Genomic DNA, 19,426 nt, shown 5'->3' on the forward strand with positions numbered 1-19,426 from the left:
TATGTTTTTTATGGTCAACGCTTTCCCAAATAACAACCGAGAAAAGGAGGAAAATGAGGGAGACACGGAAGAAGAAAAGGGAAACTGAAGTGAGAGAGGTTTGTACGTTTATCTCTCTCTGAGAAAGAGCCACCATTACAATTTACAAATAATATAATTCTCCCAAAATCCAATTAAAATAGGTTGAAATGGTTGAAACACACTAAAATTTAACACGAGATGGAAAAAAGTTTTTCGTGTACAAATGTTATAACTAGTACGAAATATTTCTCTCATTTTGATCAAAGTAGAGCATAATTCACAATACTACTCTTTTTTAATTTTTATAGAAGAAAATTGACTACACTACTTGGTACCATTAATACGGTCAATTTCATCCCATTTATACCATAACGGAATAAATATTTCATTTTAGTTATAGAATTGGTACAATGAAACTCTATTGTTATGTCTTCTAAAAAAAAAAAAAAAAACTCTTTTGTTATGCATTAACTTAATTTTAGTGCATCTTGGTGTGTTTCAATCATTTTAATTTATTTCAACCAATTTTGGTTGGAATTTACATTTTGGTGGAGTGGAACCCACCACCTATAATGTGAAAAAACATTATTTATCTCACCAAAAGTCTTGTAACTTAATTAACATATCTTGGTGTTTCGAATGGAGACATTTAGGATATGTTTAGTTTGTATTGAGATTATATTCATTTTATGTATTCATTTTCTATATTCAAATCTTGTACTTATTTTTTTATTTGGCGTCATTTTCTGTTTTTTCTTCCCCTTTTCACTTTTTTTTTCTTCTAACAACTACTAACAAATATATATATATATATATATATATATATATATATATATATATAGAGAGAGAGAGAGAGAGAGAGAGAGAGAGAGAGAGAGAGAGTTATTTGATGTGACAAGTTAGTAATAGTGGGACCTACATAATTGATTTTTTTACGAAAATGTCACTGTATTCATTTTCAAGAAAAGAAAAACACTAAAAAGTTGTATTCAGTTTTGTATTTAAGTCTTATTTTTTTGGATGATAAAAATGAAAACTGAATATAAATACAAAGCCCAACAAGTTTTTAGTGGTGGATACCACAAAAAAACTGAAAACAAATACAAAATACATCCTTTTTTTACTCAAACCAAACAAGCTCTTAAAATTCAAATCCCCTAACTATATATCAACTTAAAATAATGAAAAACGTTTAGCTCAAATAAGACCACCATTACATATCACCAAAATCATCCTTATATACAAACACTAGTCACCATGAACCAAAAGTCGCCCCAATCATTCTCTAGTTCACATTCTAGGTCAATATTATCCTATTATCCAAACTATCACTTTCTAAACCATCCTTAACCCCTTAACATAACTCCATCCAAAACCAAAAGGATTCAATTTCAAGATCGTACTTAGACCCAGTTTAGTATATATAAAAAACTACTATTTAATTTCCGAAATAAAGGAGACCACAAAGTTCTATTGGTGATATACTTTGTATTTTATTTTATTCTTACAACTAGTTTTGGTGTGAAATATAAAGAGTACTTATTAAACTTTTTTTAAAAAGAATCTATAGACAATTCCTTTTATTAGGATTAAGAAAAAAACGTTTTTATTATGAAATCATACTGGTAGTTACTTTTATTATATTTTTAATTTGATGTGTTCTAAATTGAATGAATAGTTAGGTTACTTAGTTATATCAATTTTATTTTACTAATATAAATTAGGCAAAAACACTATTTTGGTCATTACATTTTGAGGTCACAATTAATTTGATCTCTATATTTTGATAACAGTCAGTTTAATCCCTGTTATTTTCAACTTGTAGTCAATTTAGTCCCTACTGTTAACTTTTAATAGAAAATGCTTATGTTGCAAACGGATTGTACGATTGACACATATGTATAAATTTTATTGGCCACGTCAGTGATTAATTAATTGTCAAAAAAATACACATCAGAAAAATATAATAAAAAAATTGTAAGGATGAATTTAAGGAATTAAATTAATTAAATAATTTTTCAATTTTCTTTTACTTTCTTCGGAACCAAAGTGCAACCCAGATTCACACAACCAATTCAAATAATCAAAATAGCTTACACAGAAAACAAATCTTCATTTCTCATTCTTACGCTTCCCACCCCCACCTCCTTGTAAGTTTATATTGTTTTAATTGAAGTGAATGAATTTAATTAGTGAAAGTAAGCTTTCATTTCCGGATTGGTAATGTTTAGAAAAATGATATTTGTTTTGATTTTCTTGGGAAACAAACTTGTTTTTAATATTGAATTTTCTAGAAAACATATCAAAGACTTGTTATTTAAGTTTATTTTGTATTTTTTTTATTTATACAAGATAGAATTCTACCCTAACCTAATCTAAGTGTATATGTGTGTGAAGCTCCTTTCTGAAAACTTGAACTCCGGCCGTTACCCCCACACCCCACAAGTACTTATACTTATGGAGTGACCATTGCATTAATGGTGTGCGGTAATATTTTTTTTTTATTACACAAGAAGATCATTATTATTGTATTAGCGATCGGATCCTCACAAGCCTCGATTGGATCAGATCCGAAAGCAAGCAAAAGATCATCGATCTCTGGCTCTAGCATATGCGCACTGCGCATACGGCAGATCAAGCTTGAAGGCACGAAGCCCATTAGGAATTTCACAGATCTTTCATGGAACTGTATCAATCTATTGGCAAAACCATCTTTATCTGAATCTGATGTGCTATCTATTGATGAATCGGTGTTGTCAGATTTGAATTTGTTTTATGTAAGGTTCTGATTCCTTGAATTGGGATGAAAAATTGTGTACCAACCTTTGAGTCCTGGGTTGGTGTTTAGTTGTCAAGAAAGTTCAAGAAGAACTTCAAATTTTATTTAATTAATTTTTATTTTGTTTGATTAATTTAATTCTTTAAATTCATCCTTTCAAAAATTTCTTTTTCGCGGATGGTATTATTCTGCCAGTTAATCACTGACGTGGCTAGTAAAATTTAAACACATTAACATTTATTTAATCTTTTAATATTAAATGTGTCAATTGTGCAATCCATTTGCCATATAAGCATTTTCCGTTAAAAGTTAATAGTATGAACTAAATTGACTGAAAGTTGAAAATAACAAGGACTAAATTGACTGCTACCAAAATGTAGGGACTAAATTGATTGTGACTTCAAAATGTAGGGAGAAAAATAGTGTTTTCGATTATAAACTAATATACAGAGAATAAAATTAGTAGTGCCCAAAAATGTTACGATACATCAATATTGATATATGTCTATACATATATGTAATATAATATGTTTTTGTGTTGTGCAGACATATATGTGCGCATAGTATCATGCCTATGGTTGTCAATTCCCTTCAAATTTGACTTCACCACAAGGGTTAAGTCTTAACTAGCCAAGATTCAAGGGATTCATACTTGTAGTCTCATTTGAGGAAACTTTAGAGACATTATCTATTCAACAACAGTTTCTATATTAGGTTTAATATATATGAAGAGTTATTTTTCTTAGCGAAAATATTCAATGCGAAATCATAACATTCTTATGTATTACAAAACAAGGTAACACCACACTTCTCCTCAAAAAAGAAAAAAGAAAAAAAAGGTAACACCACACTACAAGCAAGAAGGCCGAACTAACAAGTACCATTGGTCCATGACCATGAGCTATACTAAAAGCCAAGTGTATTTGGTGAATAATCATGTTACACCTATACCCACTTCACAAAAGCAAAAATAAGCCCAATGACACATGTATGCATACAAAGTAAAATGACCTATAATACATTGAAAAGGCCTATTGAAAATTCAAAATCCCCCCTTAGTTGCTTTTGTAGCCAGAATTCCTTTCTCCACAGACACAGCAATGTCTCAATACTCGACATTCCGAAGACAACATATATGTATCCAGTTGATTACATATAGCCTCATCCGCTATTAACATCAATAGCATCATTGGCTTCCCTTTATCTAAAAGGATTGCATTTGCATTAACCCGGTACCTCTTTTTGGCTTGGGAGGATGATTTATGAGTAAAATTTATAGGTCTTGGCTGAAATTATTATAGACCTCAATCCTCCAATTGGGGATAAAATCATTAAGCAAAGGCCAAATGCGATGCAGATCTGAAATCAATGAAGCCAAATAAGTTCAACTAAACTTAAATTTCCAGGCAAATCAAAACATAATGACAATGGAACAAAAATCAAGTGGAACTTACCCAGTTACACCACCAAGATAAACTGAATCTCCTTGGTTTGTAGATGGCAAGCCACATGACACAGGGGAGCTGAGGATTAAAACAAGGAGAATCAGAGATTATATGAAAGTTCTTTTTCTAGGACAGTAATTGCTCCAACAAAATTTACAAATAGCATTTTTGTAAAATTAAGGATGACAAAGATTCATGACAGGGTGTGGCTTACGAAATATGTAGTTGGGGCAAAAGCAAATCCTCCAAAAAATCCAAGAAGACCGCCGAAGAAAGGGAAGGTAATGGCAACGAACATGGTAAATGCTGCAATAGAAAAATTTCATACAAAATTAAGTTCAAACCAAGGCCTTAAATTGGTTTTTGATCCCACAACATTGTTTGACATGAGGATAAGGGGGAAAGGAGTTTACTTACCAACGTATACATTACGTGTAATGAAACGCAGAGTACTTGTAGGCCGGAAACGCAATTTCTTTACCAATACAGTTTCTATCATGTCAAACACTGGCATTGCATAGATCTACATAAAAAATTTCAAAGAGGAGTTTGATTAATAAGATGTTATGTTATAGATATGAGGAAAAATATGTAGAGCTTAAACAAATATTACAGAGTTTGAGCATTACCTGATAGCTTCCAATAACATGGATGACAACAAACATGTTAGCCGTTGCAATAAGCCATTTAGGCTTCTCCAATGAGATGAGAATATTATCTTTAACAGCATTTCCAAACATCCAATATCCAATCAGGGCAACAGGAAAGTAACACAAAGCCACAACTATATAGGCAACGATAACTCCTCTCCACATAGGCCCCTTTGATGGCTTTTCTGGTGTAGATGGGATTGTGGCTTGGATCTCCAATACCACATTGTGACCAGCATAGGCAAAAGCCACATCACCCAAGGCATTAAAGAAGTTGAAGACTGTTCCGGCAGTGGATTTGGCTTTGTAGCCGTATTGCACATCTTGCTGAACACCTTTGTTAAGAGAAGCTGCCCAGGCAATGGTAGAGTAGCTGCCGAACAAAATACCAATCACATATTAGCATATTGCATATGGTTTAGAGAAATGAAACACTATAAGATTAAAGTGCGTTTGGATGAGCATTTTGCTGAAAGCTGATTGAAGTATAGTTTTGCATGGAAAAAGTAATGGTTTAAAGAATTGTACATAAACCAAAAGCAATGCTTGTTACAAAAGTTGGCACATAATTTTAGAGAAATGAAATGCACATAAGACTTGAGTGTACCTTAAGGACATGATTGCAGCAGCCAAAGAGACTCCGGAGATAGCGTTGAGGTTGGGAAGGTGGGAGAGCACGAAGTGAACAGAGGCAAAGATCATAATGAAGTATGTTAATTTGATATGTTTACAGTTACTACAGACGGTGTCATGGACCTTCTGCAATGATGTCCCACCAGTGACCATATAGACTATGTTCACACCAACTTCAACAATTAGCTGTTGAGGCACCACAATATAAAGACCAAGCTTTTCACCAAAGGCATGCTGACCCAGTTCATGGTATCTATCAAACCGTTTTCCTGGTACCATTTCGTGCATCTCAACCATTTGCCATAGAGTGTACAAAGTAATGATCCAGGATAGGACTAGTACTGCCACACCAGGACCCCTGAAATTGATAAAGGGAAGCTCAGTTTAGAAAGTCATTTCTTAAATACTAGACAAAGGTTAACATAATTGTAAAACAACATTAAAAACATACCATCCAAGCTCTGACATAGCATAAGGGAGACTGAGGACACCAGCTCCAACCATGGCAGTGACATTGTGGAAAGCTGAATACCACCATTTTGCATTCCTTGAAGAAGTAATTGGAAGCCAATCATCAATAGCCTTCTCCTTTGCTAATCTCTCATCAATCTGTATTTGACAATTACACAAGTCTTCATCAGTATCAATGTCAGTTTACAAGCAATGCTTTTTTGCTTATTTGCTTATTTAGTTTTCTTTTTTCCTTTTTTTCTTTTTATATACAAATTTTTTTAAACTTCATTTTTTTTTCCTTATAACTATATTTTTATTCTCTTTGAATAAATAAGCTAATTCAAAGCGGCACTAAAATTAACAATGATGGAACTAGAGGAACTAAAAAGAAGGAATATTTATTTGTCTCACATTTTATGTTTTAATTTATACTCCATTAATCATAACTTGTCATGTATTCATTTGACTTTACTTATAAATAAACTAAAGTTTAAAATGAAAAAAAAAAAAAAAATTCAAACATTTGTTATACTATGATTGATGAAGCATGAAGCGGAATAAAAAAATGGAACAATTATTTGTATCTAGAAAGAAGTCTTAAAAAAAATAGAGCTTTTTAATGGTAATTTAATCCAATAAAATTGAAGTTAGTGAACATCAAGATCAAAAGAAAAAGATAGTGTATTGGTGAACATCATGAATGTGTGCCTTTCCCTAGAAAGTGGAACTCATTTTCATATAAACTAGTTTTGGAGGTAAACACAAAATTATGACGTTCCCCAAGTGCTGGAGTGGAGGGGTCTATATCATTAAAAGTCCTAGGTGCACTAGAGTAATTCTTGAAAGTTGAAGCTTATTATATATTGGGTGATTTAGGTATATCATTTGGCAACTAGGCATATATCCCAAGTCTTTGGAAAAGTTAAAAGGCCAAACAGTTGCCAACTTGTTAGTTGTCAGATTGTATATAAAATCAAATGTGTCTTATTAATCTTGTAAATGTGTCACATCCTCTTTGGACCTAGTAAAGAGAACCCACTTGGTTTGTTTGAAGTTTGAACTTTATTCAACACTGAAATGGGCTAATGGGCCCATGGAGTTGCAAGTTCTCCATTGGCTGCTTATGCATGAACCCACATCAAACATGTCAACAAAACCTAGTAGAGGCCAACTCACCTCCAATCACATTTCCACTCAATTTGACTTTTTTTTTTTTAAATTTATTTTATCCTATTCCTAAATATCACTTGGTATCAAATGGACAAAACCCCTTTTAGCTCTGACAATTATTATATATTCTATGAAGTACGGGTGCGTTTCGAGACTTGGGTGCAGGTGCGAGACTCGGTAATTTTTGAAAAAGGTGGGTACAAGTGCGGTGGGACTCGGCAATTAAAAAATTATTAAAAATATTTTTATTTATATTTTCTATATATTATTACTATTAAAATATTTAAAAAAAACATATTACTATGCCTTGATTCACAAAACAAAAAAAGAAGAAAGCAAGAAACAAAAAAACAAAACACAAAATCAAAAAGAAAACACAAAAGAAGTAACAAATATTCAAAATAAAATTGAGGAATGATAGATTTAGGGTGTTTGGGTCTCATTCAGAGCCGATTTCGGCTGTTCCAGCGTGATTCAAGGCCGATTTCGGCCTGTTTCGGCCGTTTCGGTCACCGGTCGATACGGCCCCATTTTGGCCGATTCGGCACGAATCGAAGTCGAATCGACGTGAGTCAAGCTACGTTGGCGCGAGTCGGCTGAAAAAAGAAAAAAGAAAACATGTGGCAGACGCGGCTCGACGCGCGAGCAGCGGCGTCCCTTGCATGTCGCGCTGCGTCGGACGCGGATGCGGCACCTCTGGCGCCGCGTTCGTGCATTCTAATATATACCTCTCCCACTTCCCAAGCACGCAGGAAAAGCTCTGTTACTTTTTCATGTATTTTAAAAGCGCCCTAGTTGTTTGGTGTCCTTGCTGTGTAATTGTGAGTGATTGAACGATGAATGTAAGTAGAAAAGGGAATATACACAAAAATTTATGTATTTTGGCTTCACAATCTATGTTTATGGTGAAATGCCTTTGACCTCTATATATTCTTATTAAATAATTCTTATTAAGCTCTTATTTACAGTGAACCAAATATAGGGTTTATGTAGTAAAAAATACTTAATTAACTAACCCTACACTAATTCTAGACTAATCAAATGTAAATTTTTACTTGTTCTACAACTACATGAACCTATAATTAGTTTATATAAGTATATTGTTTTTGACTGGTACTATGTAGAATAATCACTTTTACATTAAGAATCTCCCAATTTCACAAACAAACAAAAAAAAAACCCTCCTAATCACAATACCTTCTGCCGGCTATTCTACCCTTACATGAACGTAATGAAACTACTAATAAAATAAGAATTAATTGTTCTATTCCTTTATGCAAAAAAAATGGGGGTTCTATTCCTGTTTTTGAGAGAGAAAAAAAAAAAAGGTTCTATTCATGTTTTTAAATAGTATAACAATTAAATTTGGTAACCATGCATCTTTTCTCTCTTCATTAATTGTTCTATTCATGTCACGCAAAGAAGGCAGGGAGTCGCATGGAATTCGGTATAAAGAAACCAGGTTGTACCAAGATCACCGGCCAAAAATTTGGCAGACCTGAGGATGACTTCTTTATATATATACAAAAAAAATGACAAGAAGTTTGGTGTTCAACACAAAATAGTTTTTTTTTTTTTTTTTTTTTTTGTGGGTGGAAGAACTCAAAGAATTTTATTAATACATCACACCAGATGCCAAAATACAACCTCCGTGGAGTTGCTTTTATTTTTTATATAGTAGAATTTTAATCCATTCCATAATAATTATTTTTTATTGTGAAGTCAATGAGTCAAAACATTAATTAATTTTTAGATTTTAGTGCAGGTGTCACTCAATACTTCATGATAAGAATTATTTTTTTTATCACCATTGAACGTGGTTAAGATTTTATCATGTTTAAAAATTAAATAAAAAAAAAACATTATTAAAAGGAAGAGCAATAAAGTCCACAACTTACTACGAGTTATAAGTAGATAAAATAGCATATATGTACCAAAGCATGACGCGTATACATTAATTGAAAATATCTGTTATCAGCCTATCGGGTAGGAGTCGTTAAAGACGGAAGAAAATCACATGAGACCAGCAAGGGGGGTCCACGCGGGAATTAAGAAGAGCCCAACGGGCAACATGCAACGATGGGCTAACTTCTTCTAAAAGGTATCAAAATTTGGAAATTAAAGATGCCGTAAAGAAAGGGTTGAGTTAATTAAGGAAGACTCTTCCTTCCTTGCTTTTCCTACTTCTCTCCTCTTTAACCATTTTCATGATCTCATGTCTGGAAAAAATTTAAATAAAAAAGTCTAATAGTTTGTATAAAAAAAAAAATTATCTTAAACAACAGGTCTCTTTAGCAACAATTTATCTTTAATTTTTTTAAACAACACACACATAGAAGGAAGGAAATAAGATTTTAAATTATAACATAAATGCACCCACAAATTTGATTTAAAATATTAATTTATTTATTAAATCTCAGAGTTTAGAATATTATTTTTTAAAACTTGGTTGGAATCATGCCTATACATTATATAATCTTTTTTTTTTTATTAAAAGAGAAAAAAATTGGAAAAAAGAGGGATTGGAAAACCCCATGTGCAAGCGCACATGGACATTTTGGTCATTTATTTATCAAATTTCTCGCATTTAGTTTTTTTTCCATTTTGAAGAGAATATTTTAGTGAGCTCGGAGAGAAAACATCTAGCTCTCACCCATTTTTTTTTCCCTCCTCTCCCTCCAACCAAAAATCCACCAAAAAAATTTTCCTTCTCATTTTCTCCTTAAAGTTTTCTATCAACTCTATTTCGACTTCAAACCAAAAAATTGGTTGTTAAGAAAGGAAAAATTGGTCTCATATTTTGTCATTTCCAAGTCTTAGAAATTAGCGACAAACAAATTCTTAGTTTAGAAGATAGAAAGAAGAAAATTAATAAGAAGATCCTCTTGTTTGTTTTTGTTATTTTATTTCATTTTTTTCAAATACTAGCTAAGTGCAGTTTCTTATCATGTAATGGAGAACTTTATTTATCATGTAATAACTAATGAAGAAGAAAATTGTGTAGCACAGTTACATACTAACATTATTTATTTTTTTGGCTGAAGTCAAGTACATACTTCAATTATAATGTAATGTAACAACAAACATATGACCCCAATAAAATTATATAGTGATTATGTTTGTAAAGTGAGAACAGCCAACAGGGGCTTGGCTAAGTGGGTAAGGTTTGGATGTTTCGTGCAACACACCTAGGTTCGAGTGCTGCTACCCGCAGGAGTCCGTTGGTGGGCATCCTAAGTGGGGTTAAAATCCCGCACAGATAGGCATGCTTTGGGTATCCCCTTGGTTCCCACCCGGCGCCCTGCCCGAGGTGTAATATAACCATAAGTCCCCATTTTTGCTTAAAAAAAAAAGAAAAAAGAGGAGAACTAATGAAAAATGTTTATAAATTTGTAAATTTAGTTTTATGAATGTTGCGTATTCTAGCCGGTCTGCATTTTCAAAATGGGGTCACATAATTATATATATATTGGCCAAAACTAGTTTCATTTTCTTTCCTTCAAAAGGAAATCTCTCTTCAGAGAACCCAATAAGTCCTAATTCAAAACTAAGAAGAAAGAAAGAAAAATATTGCACACAAAAGCATACAGAAAATGTAAACGAGAAAGAAACAAAGCTAAAGACAGAAGTCCAACAGCTAAGGAAATTTAAAGTATCAGAAATTTGAGAGAGAGAGAGAGAGAGAGAGAGAGAGAGAGACTAACTTCAGAACGGGCATATGAGTCTTGGTCGGTTGGAGCTTGAGTTCCCATGGCTTTGTGCACTGTGGTGAATTGCAAATAGACGAAGAAGGAGATGAGGCAAAAGGGTGCGAATGAATTCAAAACAAGTTGAGCTTAGAATTCGAAATGGGTCTCTCTGTATTTAAAGGGAAATGATGCATAAGAAGAGCTGTGTAAGAAAAGCTGTGCACTTGAGACTTAAGAGAGAGAGAGAGAGAGAGAGAGAGAGAGGGGGGGGGGGGGGCCTCGTACAATCTTGAAAGTGACGTTTTTTTTTTTTTTTTGTGTTTGTTTGTTTGACTAATCAAACTCGTTACTAGCAAAGACTTTTTTTTTCTTCTTCTTTTTTTTTGATTAGCAAAGACTTTCATCTACACTACAAAAGCAGGAATTAAAATTTTTTTTCATTACTAGTTTTAGGACCAGCGGTCTTTTTCACAATTTTTTCGATTTTGAGGTGGTAAGAGTGTGAGTGATTGGTTATCAATTATCTATAAATTTATTATTTTTTTATCCTCATTCATATTCTACCACATAACTGTTGTGGCAAAAGAGTCGCGAGATAAGTCATTACATTAGATTTTCTCTCTCCTTTTTTTAATAAAAAAAAAAAGTAATGACCTTTATAATAAATAAGTAATTTTAATACCATATAAAATGTCACAACTATATATTTCATGCATTAGATTATAACTGATTATCTGTAATTTTTTAAATTCACTATTTTTTTCCTCCACGTGTGAATAGTTGTGATATTGTATGCGGTTTTAAAATTTTTTTATAGCGATTCACATGTTTACATGCAGTCCAGGAATTTCCATGAAACACAATCCTCAGCCGGCGGCCCACCACTCCAGCAGGAGAGTAACTTTTTTTATATAAATAACATCCATAAAAAATATATATATCCAATTATAAAAAAGGATAACGGTCAAAAATGTATCAATTCTTTTATTTTTTATTTTAAAAGCATCTTGAAATATCAAATTATCAAAAAAGTTGTATTTGCAAGTTGTAACATAGTGATAATCGATTTCTTTTATGCCACGTCCAAACTTTAAAATCTAGCTACTGGGTAAGACGATGTGGTAAATTTTGATTATGTCTTATTATAATAGAAAGGAACCGACGTGATACTTTCCATGACTATACATTTTATTAACCCAAAAAAAAAAAACCCACGGTATTGAGTATTTAACTATTTATATTACTTAGAGCATCGCAGCATTAGAGCTAAAAATTTAGTAATTTGACACCATAAAATATTACTTTATTTATTTTATCTACTTACTTTATAAAACATCTAGCAGCAGTGGATCTATTTTAACTTTCAACATAATAAAATAATATAAACATCACAATAAAATAATATATCTATTACAATAAACAACCACCACAACCGCTATCTCTGTCACTACTGCCACCACCACCGTGGCGATTTGCTGCATAAATACTTAATTTGACATGTAGTTTAATCCCACTGATAAAGAAAACAACAAATTCACTCAGCACAAATCAAATTCACGCAATGCAAAAAGAAAAAAAAAATGCCCAAAGCTTGGATTGACGAAAAACCAAAGCAATAGGCTGAGGAAGGCAGCGACGGCTTCAACGATGAAACCCACGAAATCCAGAGAAACCCAGGCTTGTCGGCGTTGGGTGAGCGTTGGGTTTTGAGGCGAGGTGGCACAAGTCACAGTATGTCATCCTCATCATTAATAAGTTTTGAGGTGAGGTGGCACAAGTCACAGTTCAACAAATGGTATCAGAGCTAAGGTCATGGATTCAAGTCACAGATCGCTCCAAAACCATGTCTGCGAGGTATGATGTTGAATGCCATAAAAGTCTTGAGTTAATTTTTATTTTTTTTATTGCCCATTGATTTTGAGGTGAAGTAGTACAACTCATAGTCCAACACATTTAACGTTGTTTGGTTGAAATGGACGGTTATTGATATTTTATGTAGATGTAATGGTAAAGATAATTTGGATATTATACAACTTTTTACAACTTGTGTAAATATAATTTTTTATTATTTTCATTATTTGATTGCATCTGAAAAAATAAATCAAAAGAAAATTATTTTTAGTCCATAGAAAAAGTATGATTTATTTTTTAGAGATTGTTTTCCATTTATTTTTTGGAAAATAGCTCTATTTCATGGTAAGCAAAATAAGAAAAATTAAGAAATTGTTTTTCAACTTATTTAGAGTTACTATAAAATATATGAAAATGAGAAAGTTTTATAGAAAGTATTTTATGAAAGATGACACAACCGCTCATTCTTAGTGCGGTGGTTACTCTACAAGTATAAATGCTTGTGGAGTGTGGGGGCAAGAGCCGGAGTTCAAGTCTTTAAGAGGGAGTTTCACACACATATACACTTAAATTAGGCTGGAGGAGAAATTTTATCTTGTATAAAAAAAAAAAAAGAAAAAAAAAAATAGAGAGACTAATTTCCTAGAAAACATTAATATCGTAGCAAATAAATGGTTCGGAAACCAGTTATAATAGTAACTCTCAAGTCTTAACAGCTGCAACCATATATAGTTGAACTGATTATGGAATACTTTGAACAGAACCCATTAATATTCGTCTATATTCGTTGTTTTCCCAATTTTCTTTGCCTTCCATTTAACATGTCAGTGATCAAACCTCTGTTCCCACGATGAAACTGCATAATTACTCTTATCTCAGTATATTATATATTGATAGTGGCCATTTTTTCCACCGTGCCCACCGCGTGCTCTTTTTGTGGAATTCTTAGACTCTTAGTTTCATTATGATTTATGGTATTGGCATTAACCTTTAGCTTACCCAATTACCTATTTTCCCCCATTGTTAAATTAAAACCGTGTATCATAACGCACTAGCCCTATTAATGATTTGCCATTATTTTTTCTTAGGTTAACATCCATCTTCTCAAAAAAAAGAGAGAGAAAGGTTTCCTTAGCTCAATTTATCTGAATAAAAAATCTGAAATTTGAATGATGTTTATACTAAAAGTGAATTGATATATTGGTTTAATGATAAAAAATATAAGTTGAAATTCTTTTGTATCTAAATAAAAGAGATGTCTAGAAAAATAATATTTAGATATTGTTTTTAAGTGCAGTATCTTAGCTATAGTACATTATATTGTTCAATTAAATTGAAACAGAGAATTGCATTAAATTTAATCGTCCTTATAAAACAAACAATATTGTTTATACTTTATTGATCAATATAATTATGTGTTTGAATTTAATAAATTGTAAATAAAAAATTTATCTAATTTTTGCCACTCTAGAAATGCGTAGCATGATGGAGTATTTGTTCTAAATTTTGTCACTCTAGAAATGCTTAGCATGATGGAGTATTTGTTCTAAATTTTGTCACTCTAGAAATGCTTAGCACGATGGAGTATTTGTTATTTTCGAATCCCATGTGATGACAATGTTCTTAAAGAATGTGACATCAATATTTAAATGGTTTGAATCGTTTAATTTGATTGTGCGTAGTTTAATGAGATGCTATTTTTAGCCAAAAAAAAATAGAAAAGAATACATACATACATATATATATATATATATATATATATATATATATATATATATATATATATATATATATAGTTATAATGAGACTGAGACAAAAATTAAGGAATAGACAAGTAATTTGTTTTTTTATTTTTGTTTTTTCTTTGAAAATCAAGTAATTTGTTAACCTATACAGATAGGTAAATGGAATTAGTGATGAACGCATCTTTCTGACAATTGGAGCAACTTGATGTCCTATATATATATGATACATTGGATCTAAATCAAAATCATTCGGAATCTTATTAATTTGTTGAATCTATTGTTATTCTTGCTTCGTAAGCGGCAATTCAGCAGATACAACAACAGTTATGTGCCAGCAAGATAAATGCTATGCCACTTCTATAAATTTTTGGGTATGATATTTTAATGATTTTGATTATTCTTAATTTTTTTCTGAAATATTTTTATATATGAATGGTTGATATATATTATAATAATTGAAATGAATAATCAAGAAGGACCCGTACACACAGGCAAGATGATCCTGGTTGGGTTGAAAATCATCACAAGGAAAAGAATTTTCCTATCACTCTTTTTGTGTTATCCCTTTCACGCCGCAAAGTTGAGAATTTTCTCACTGGAAAGAAACTAAGAAAGAAAACAAAAAATATTTTTCTTAGAAATTAGAGTTGAGTAAAACTAAAATACGTAGGGTATTTTACTAATTCAATTCGCACTTTTACTCTATTTTATCACGTAAAATCATTCAATACTCAGGACAGTGATGTTTTTTCTACTCTCACATCAATAGTAAATTTTATCACGAAGTATATTAATAGAACCCACAAGTTGATGAGATTAAGAAGCATTATTAAATATAATTGCTTGTTTTGTTGCCGTTGGAGAGTTGACTTGCATTGCTTGGTGTGAGCTGCTGCAAAAAAAAAGGTTGGAGGCTTTAGATTCCTACCAAAGCATTTGAAATTTTTCCATAACATTGACTGCATTTTGTACCTAATATTCAACAAAAATGATAAGATTTACACCTTATATGATTTACAATTAGCTAGTGGGAGTTCTTATATAACTCAAAAGGATAATATGCTTGCAATTTTTCTTTCTTCGATTTTTTTGCTGATATTGTTGAGTAGATTACTTGTACAGTACTACTTCCATTTTTTTTTTTTTTTGAGAATCTACTACTTCCATTTCAAATCATACAAATATCCATCAGACTTTTATATTTATTTTCAACAATAAGTGCAATATCTTATTAAAATCATAACGTGATTCAGGAACAGTACAGTACCCCTGATACATTTAAAAAATAATAATACTAAAAAACCTAGACACAATGCTGGAATAATCACGTTAGAGAAAATTAATGAGAAATGATAGTCAATGCAAACATCCTGCAGCCTTTGATTCAACTCGGTGTTCCAAGTTGTCAATTCAGTCATTAATGCAAAGTGTGTCCAAATGTGAAACGCATCAGTACCAAATGATGTTGATATCACAAAGATTTTTCCATCTTAAGCCAATGCAATGAAATTTCAAAGGAGAAGTCCATAAAAGGCTAATAATAAAACTTTCATTCACCAGCCATCTCAAATGTGTTGCACTTTTAATATTGCCAGTTTTCTCATAATAATTTCTTTCTTTATCCTCTAGCTGTCCAACTTTGATTCCACGGGTAATGCCCCGAATTCCAGTCAGCTATGAATGATCATGTCGACTTCTTTTTATATTTTTTTCCCCCACACAATTTTTCGTTTCACAACTTTTTAAGATAATAAGTTATGATTGTTATAATATTTAAAACTGTAAATGAACCAAATTTCTTATGAATAGTTGGAAAAAAAAATTATTTATGTTCATTTGTTTAATTAACAAGTTAAGCTTAAACTCAACTTTAGGCTTAATTATTAAATGAGTCAAGCTCAAATATAATAATGTGTTCATAAGTAAATTTGTGAACATGAATGCTCAAATTATATATATATATATATATATATATATATATATATATATATATATAAATACATGTTTAAAAATATATTTATATAAACTTGAAATTGGTTTATATAAGTTTGTAAATTAGTTCATATGATATAAAATTATTATTTTTAGTTTATTCATAACATAAGCGATCAATTTATAGTAAAGATTCATAGATTTGTGAACGGTTAAAAACATTTTAGTCATGGTTTTATTATAATTAGAAAAATATTAAGTTAATCAAGTAGCTCGTGAGCATGAATGCTCAAACTAAATATATATACACACACATGCGCGCGTTTAAAAATATATTTATATAGACTTGAAATTGGTTTGTATAAGTTTGTAAATTAGTTCATATGATATAAAATTATTTTTTTAGTTTATTCATAACATAAAAGATCAATTTATAGTAAAGATTCATAGATTTGTGAACGGGTAAAAACATTTTAGTCATGATTTTATTATAAATAGAAAAATAATAAGTTAATTAAGTAACTTGTGAATATGAATGCTCAATTTATATATATATATATATATATATATATATATATATATACACACACACACGTTTAAAAATATCTTTATATAAACTTGAAATTGGTTTGTATAAGTTTGTAAATTAGTTCATATGATATAAAATTATTATTTTTAGTTTATTCATAACATAAACGATCAATTTATAGTAAAGATTCATAGATTTGTGAACGGGTAAAAACATTTTAGTCTTGATTTTATTATAAATAGAAAAGTAATAAGTTAACCAAGTAGCTCATAAGCAAGTTCGAGCTTGCTTTACAATTAAATGAACTAAGTTTGAATATGTAATCTTATTTGGTGATGAGTTCAAGTTTGACTCATGTTTAAAATAAAATTAAATAAGTAAGTTTGAATTTTTAATACTTAGATCAGCTCAGTTTGTTTACAGCCTTAATAATATTACTTTCATTTGACCGTACATTGATATGATTTTATTGTACACCTAGGGGTGGCAAAATTGGACACGACCCGCGAACCCGACACGACACGACATGAAATTAGCAGATTATGGGTTGAGACTTAATGGGTTCGTGTCATATTCGGGTTGACACGATGAACCCGTTTGATAAACGGGTTGGGTTAGGATTCAACCTATGGAACCCGTTTGACCCGTCTGACCCATTTAATTAAATGAAATTTTACCAATATACCATTCAAACTATAGGTATATAAACTTATTAGTTGTTGTAGTTTATTTTCTTCGACGTATAGTGATTAATTATTTATGATATTGAGATATGTTTTAGTTTTAAATGATTATTTGTGATATAATTATTCATTAGTTCTAAAATTTAAATTTAAAATATTTATTTGCTTGTTTTTCCATAAATGTTTTTCTTCATTTTGATAAAATCAGATAAACAGGTCGACATGACTGACCCATTTAATAAATGGGTTGTGTTAGGGTTGAGGAATCTTGACCCGTTTAATAAACATGTCGGGTTAGTGTTAACCCGTATAGTCGAATATGTATGAGTTGACACGACACGAACCCGACACGCGAACACGAATTGCCACCCCTATGTACACCAATCACAATATTCTCTTTAAAAAAATGATAAAAGCTGTTATGAAAAAAAATTGTGTTAAATTAATTGTTAAGATAAAAACTATTTAGAGGCTATTTGTTTTCTCATCACAAATTCACATTTTTACATTTTAAACAATATTACACACTTTTTCACCTACACATATTTCAAAAAACTACAAAAAATTACAAAAATCTAATCTCAAATAATTCTACCAAACACCCCTTAGTTTTTTTTTTTTTTTTTTTTTCTGTTTTTGTGAATCAAAAAACTATTTAGAATCTCACTTCCTTAAAAGAATCTAATTATTTCATTTCGTACTAACATAACGTTGTCAGTCAAATGGAGCCGACATATAATTAATTAATTATAATATTTTAATTTCAATCAAAGGTATATGTAATGACAGTATTGAATACTGATTGTCAATGGTCGCACATGGCCATAACTTGCGTTCATATTGAACCTTCCCTCCATGTTCATTTCCCACCCGAATTGTTTTTGAGTGTGGGGGACTCTTAACTTGAGATATTTTAGGATAACAATTTTTATCTCACATTTTTTTTTCACAATTATTTTATGTAGCAGACTCGATTGATTATCTATTATTTTCACGTGAATCCATTATTTTTTCTTCTAACACTCACGATTAGTCGCACATAAAAGATCGGAGACAAAATGAGTGTGTCCTTAGAATTATTGTTGTTATTTAACTTAACCATCACTGTTTCAGAAATGTGCAAGTTACTCTACCAAGTGTTGGGGGGGGGGGGGGGGGGGTGTACTATTTTCAAACCCACCCACCCACTCAAAGCCTTTCATTTTCATCAACATACGAAATCATGCTACACCACAAAGGATAGAACTTGGAAGATTCAGAAAAAGCTTCACACGAAGACTTGGACTTTAAGAGGTGCTAGTCAACACAAGTGCTATTGTGGTACACTCGCCTCTTTTTGAATTTTTTAAGTCGCCCATGTGTATGGCGATGTACGTGCCCACCATGTTTTTGCACAAAATGGACCTGAATTCTTAATTAATTTGCACATGATTTTACGGCTGGTATGGCTCCTCACGGCACGGCTGCTAGCTGATTCAAAGTTGGCTCACACGTTTCACTCAATTTTTTTAATGCCAATTATTATTTCTTGAAAATGTTTTAAGTATGACTACAGTTTTTTTTTTTCAATTACAAATTTATTCCTGTATTCCAATCGTTCATATCTAACCAAAAAGACAAAATTGATTCTTAAAAAAAAAAAATCAAAAAGACAAAAAATATATGCTTTTATAGTATTTCCATCATTGCTTAAAAAGTTATGTGTATACAAGGAAAAAATTTCCAAACTTGAAGGCAAGATATATAACTAATGTGTTAAATAAATAAAGCAAATCAATTGACAAAAAACAATAAACTAACCAAGTAATTGGTTTATCCCGCAAGGGCTTAATTTAGTAAAAAATAT

The 19,426-nt window shown here is 31.2% G+C and overlaps 1 protein-coding gene across 1 annotated transcript; it reads right to left on the reverse strand.

Moving 5' to 3' along the window:
* Positions 1-3,510: 3,510 nt before the first annotated feature.
* On the reverse strand, positions 3,511-11,029 carry LOC142613338 (lysine histidine transporter 1-like). The gene is made up of 8 exons (XM_075785652.1): positions 10,856-11,029; positions 5,980-6,137; positions 5,503-5,886; positions 4,875-5,268; positions 4,663-4,768; positions 4,460-4,551; positions 4,255-4,323; positions 3,511-4,159 (listed from the first exon to the last, which is right to left on the reverse strand). The coding sequence occupies exons 1-8, from the start codon at positions 10,901-10,903 to the stop codon at positions 4,061-4,063; spliced, it is 1,350 nt and encodes a 449-aa protein (XP_075641767.1). The 5' UTR covers positions 10,904-11,029; the 3' UTR covers positions 3,511-4,060.
* Between the last annotated feature and the right edge of the window lie 8,397 nt (positions 11,030-19,426).

Source organism: Castanea sativa, chromosome 1, assembly GCF_040712315.1.
Source record: "Castanea sativa cultivar Marrone di Chiusa Pesio chromosome 1, ASM4071231v1".
Classification (NCBI taxonomy): domain Eukaryota; kingdom Viridiplantae; phylum Streptophyta; class Magnoliopsida; order Fagales; family Fagaceae; genus Castanea; species Castanea sativa.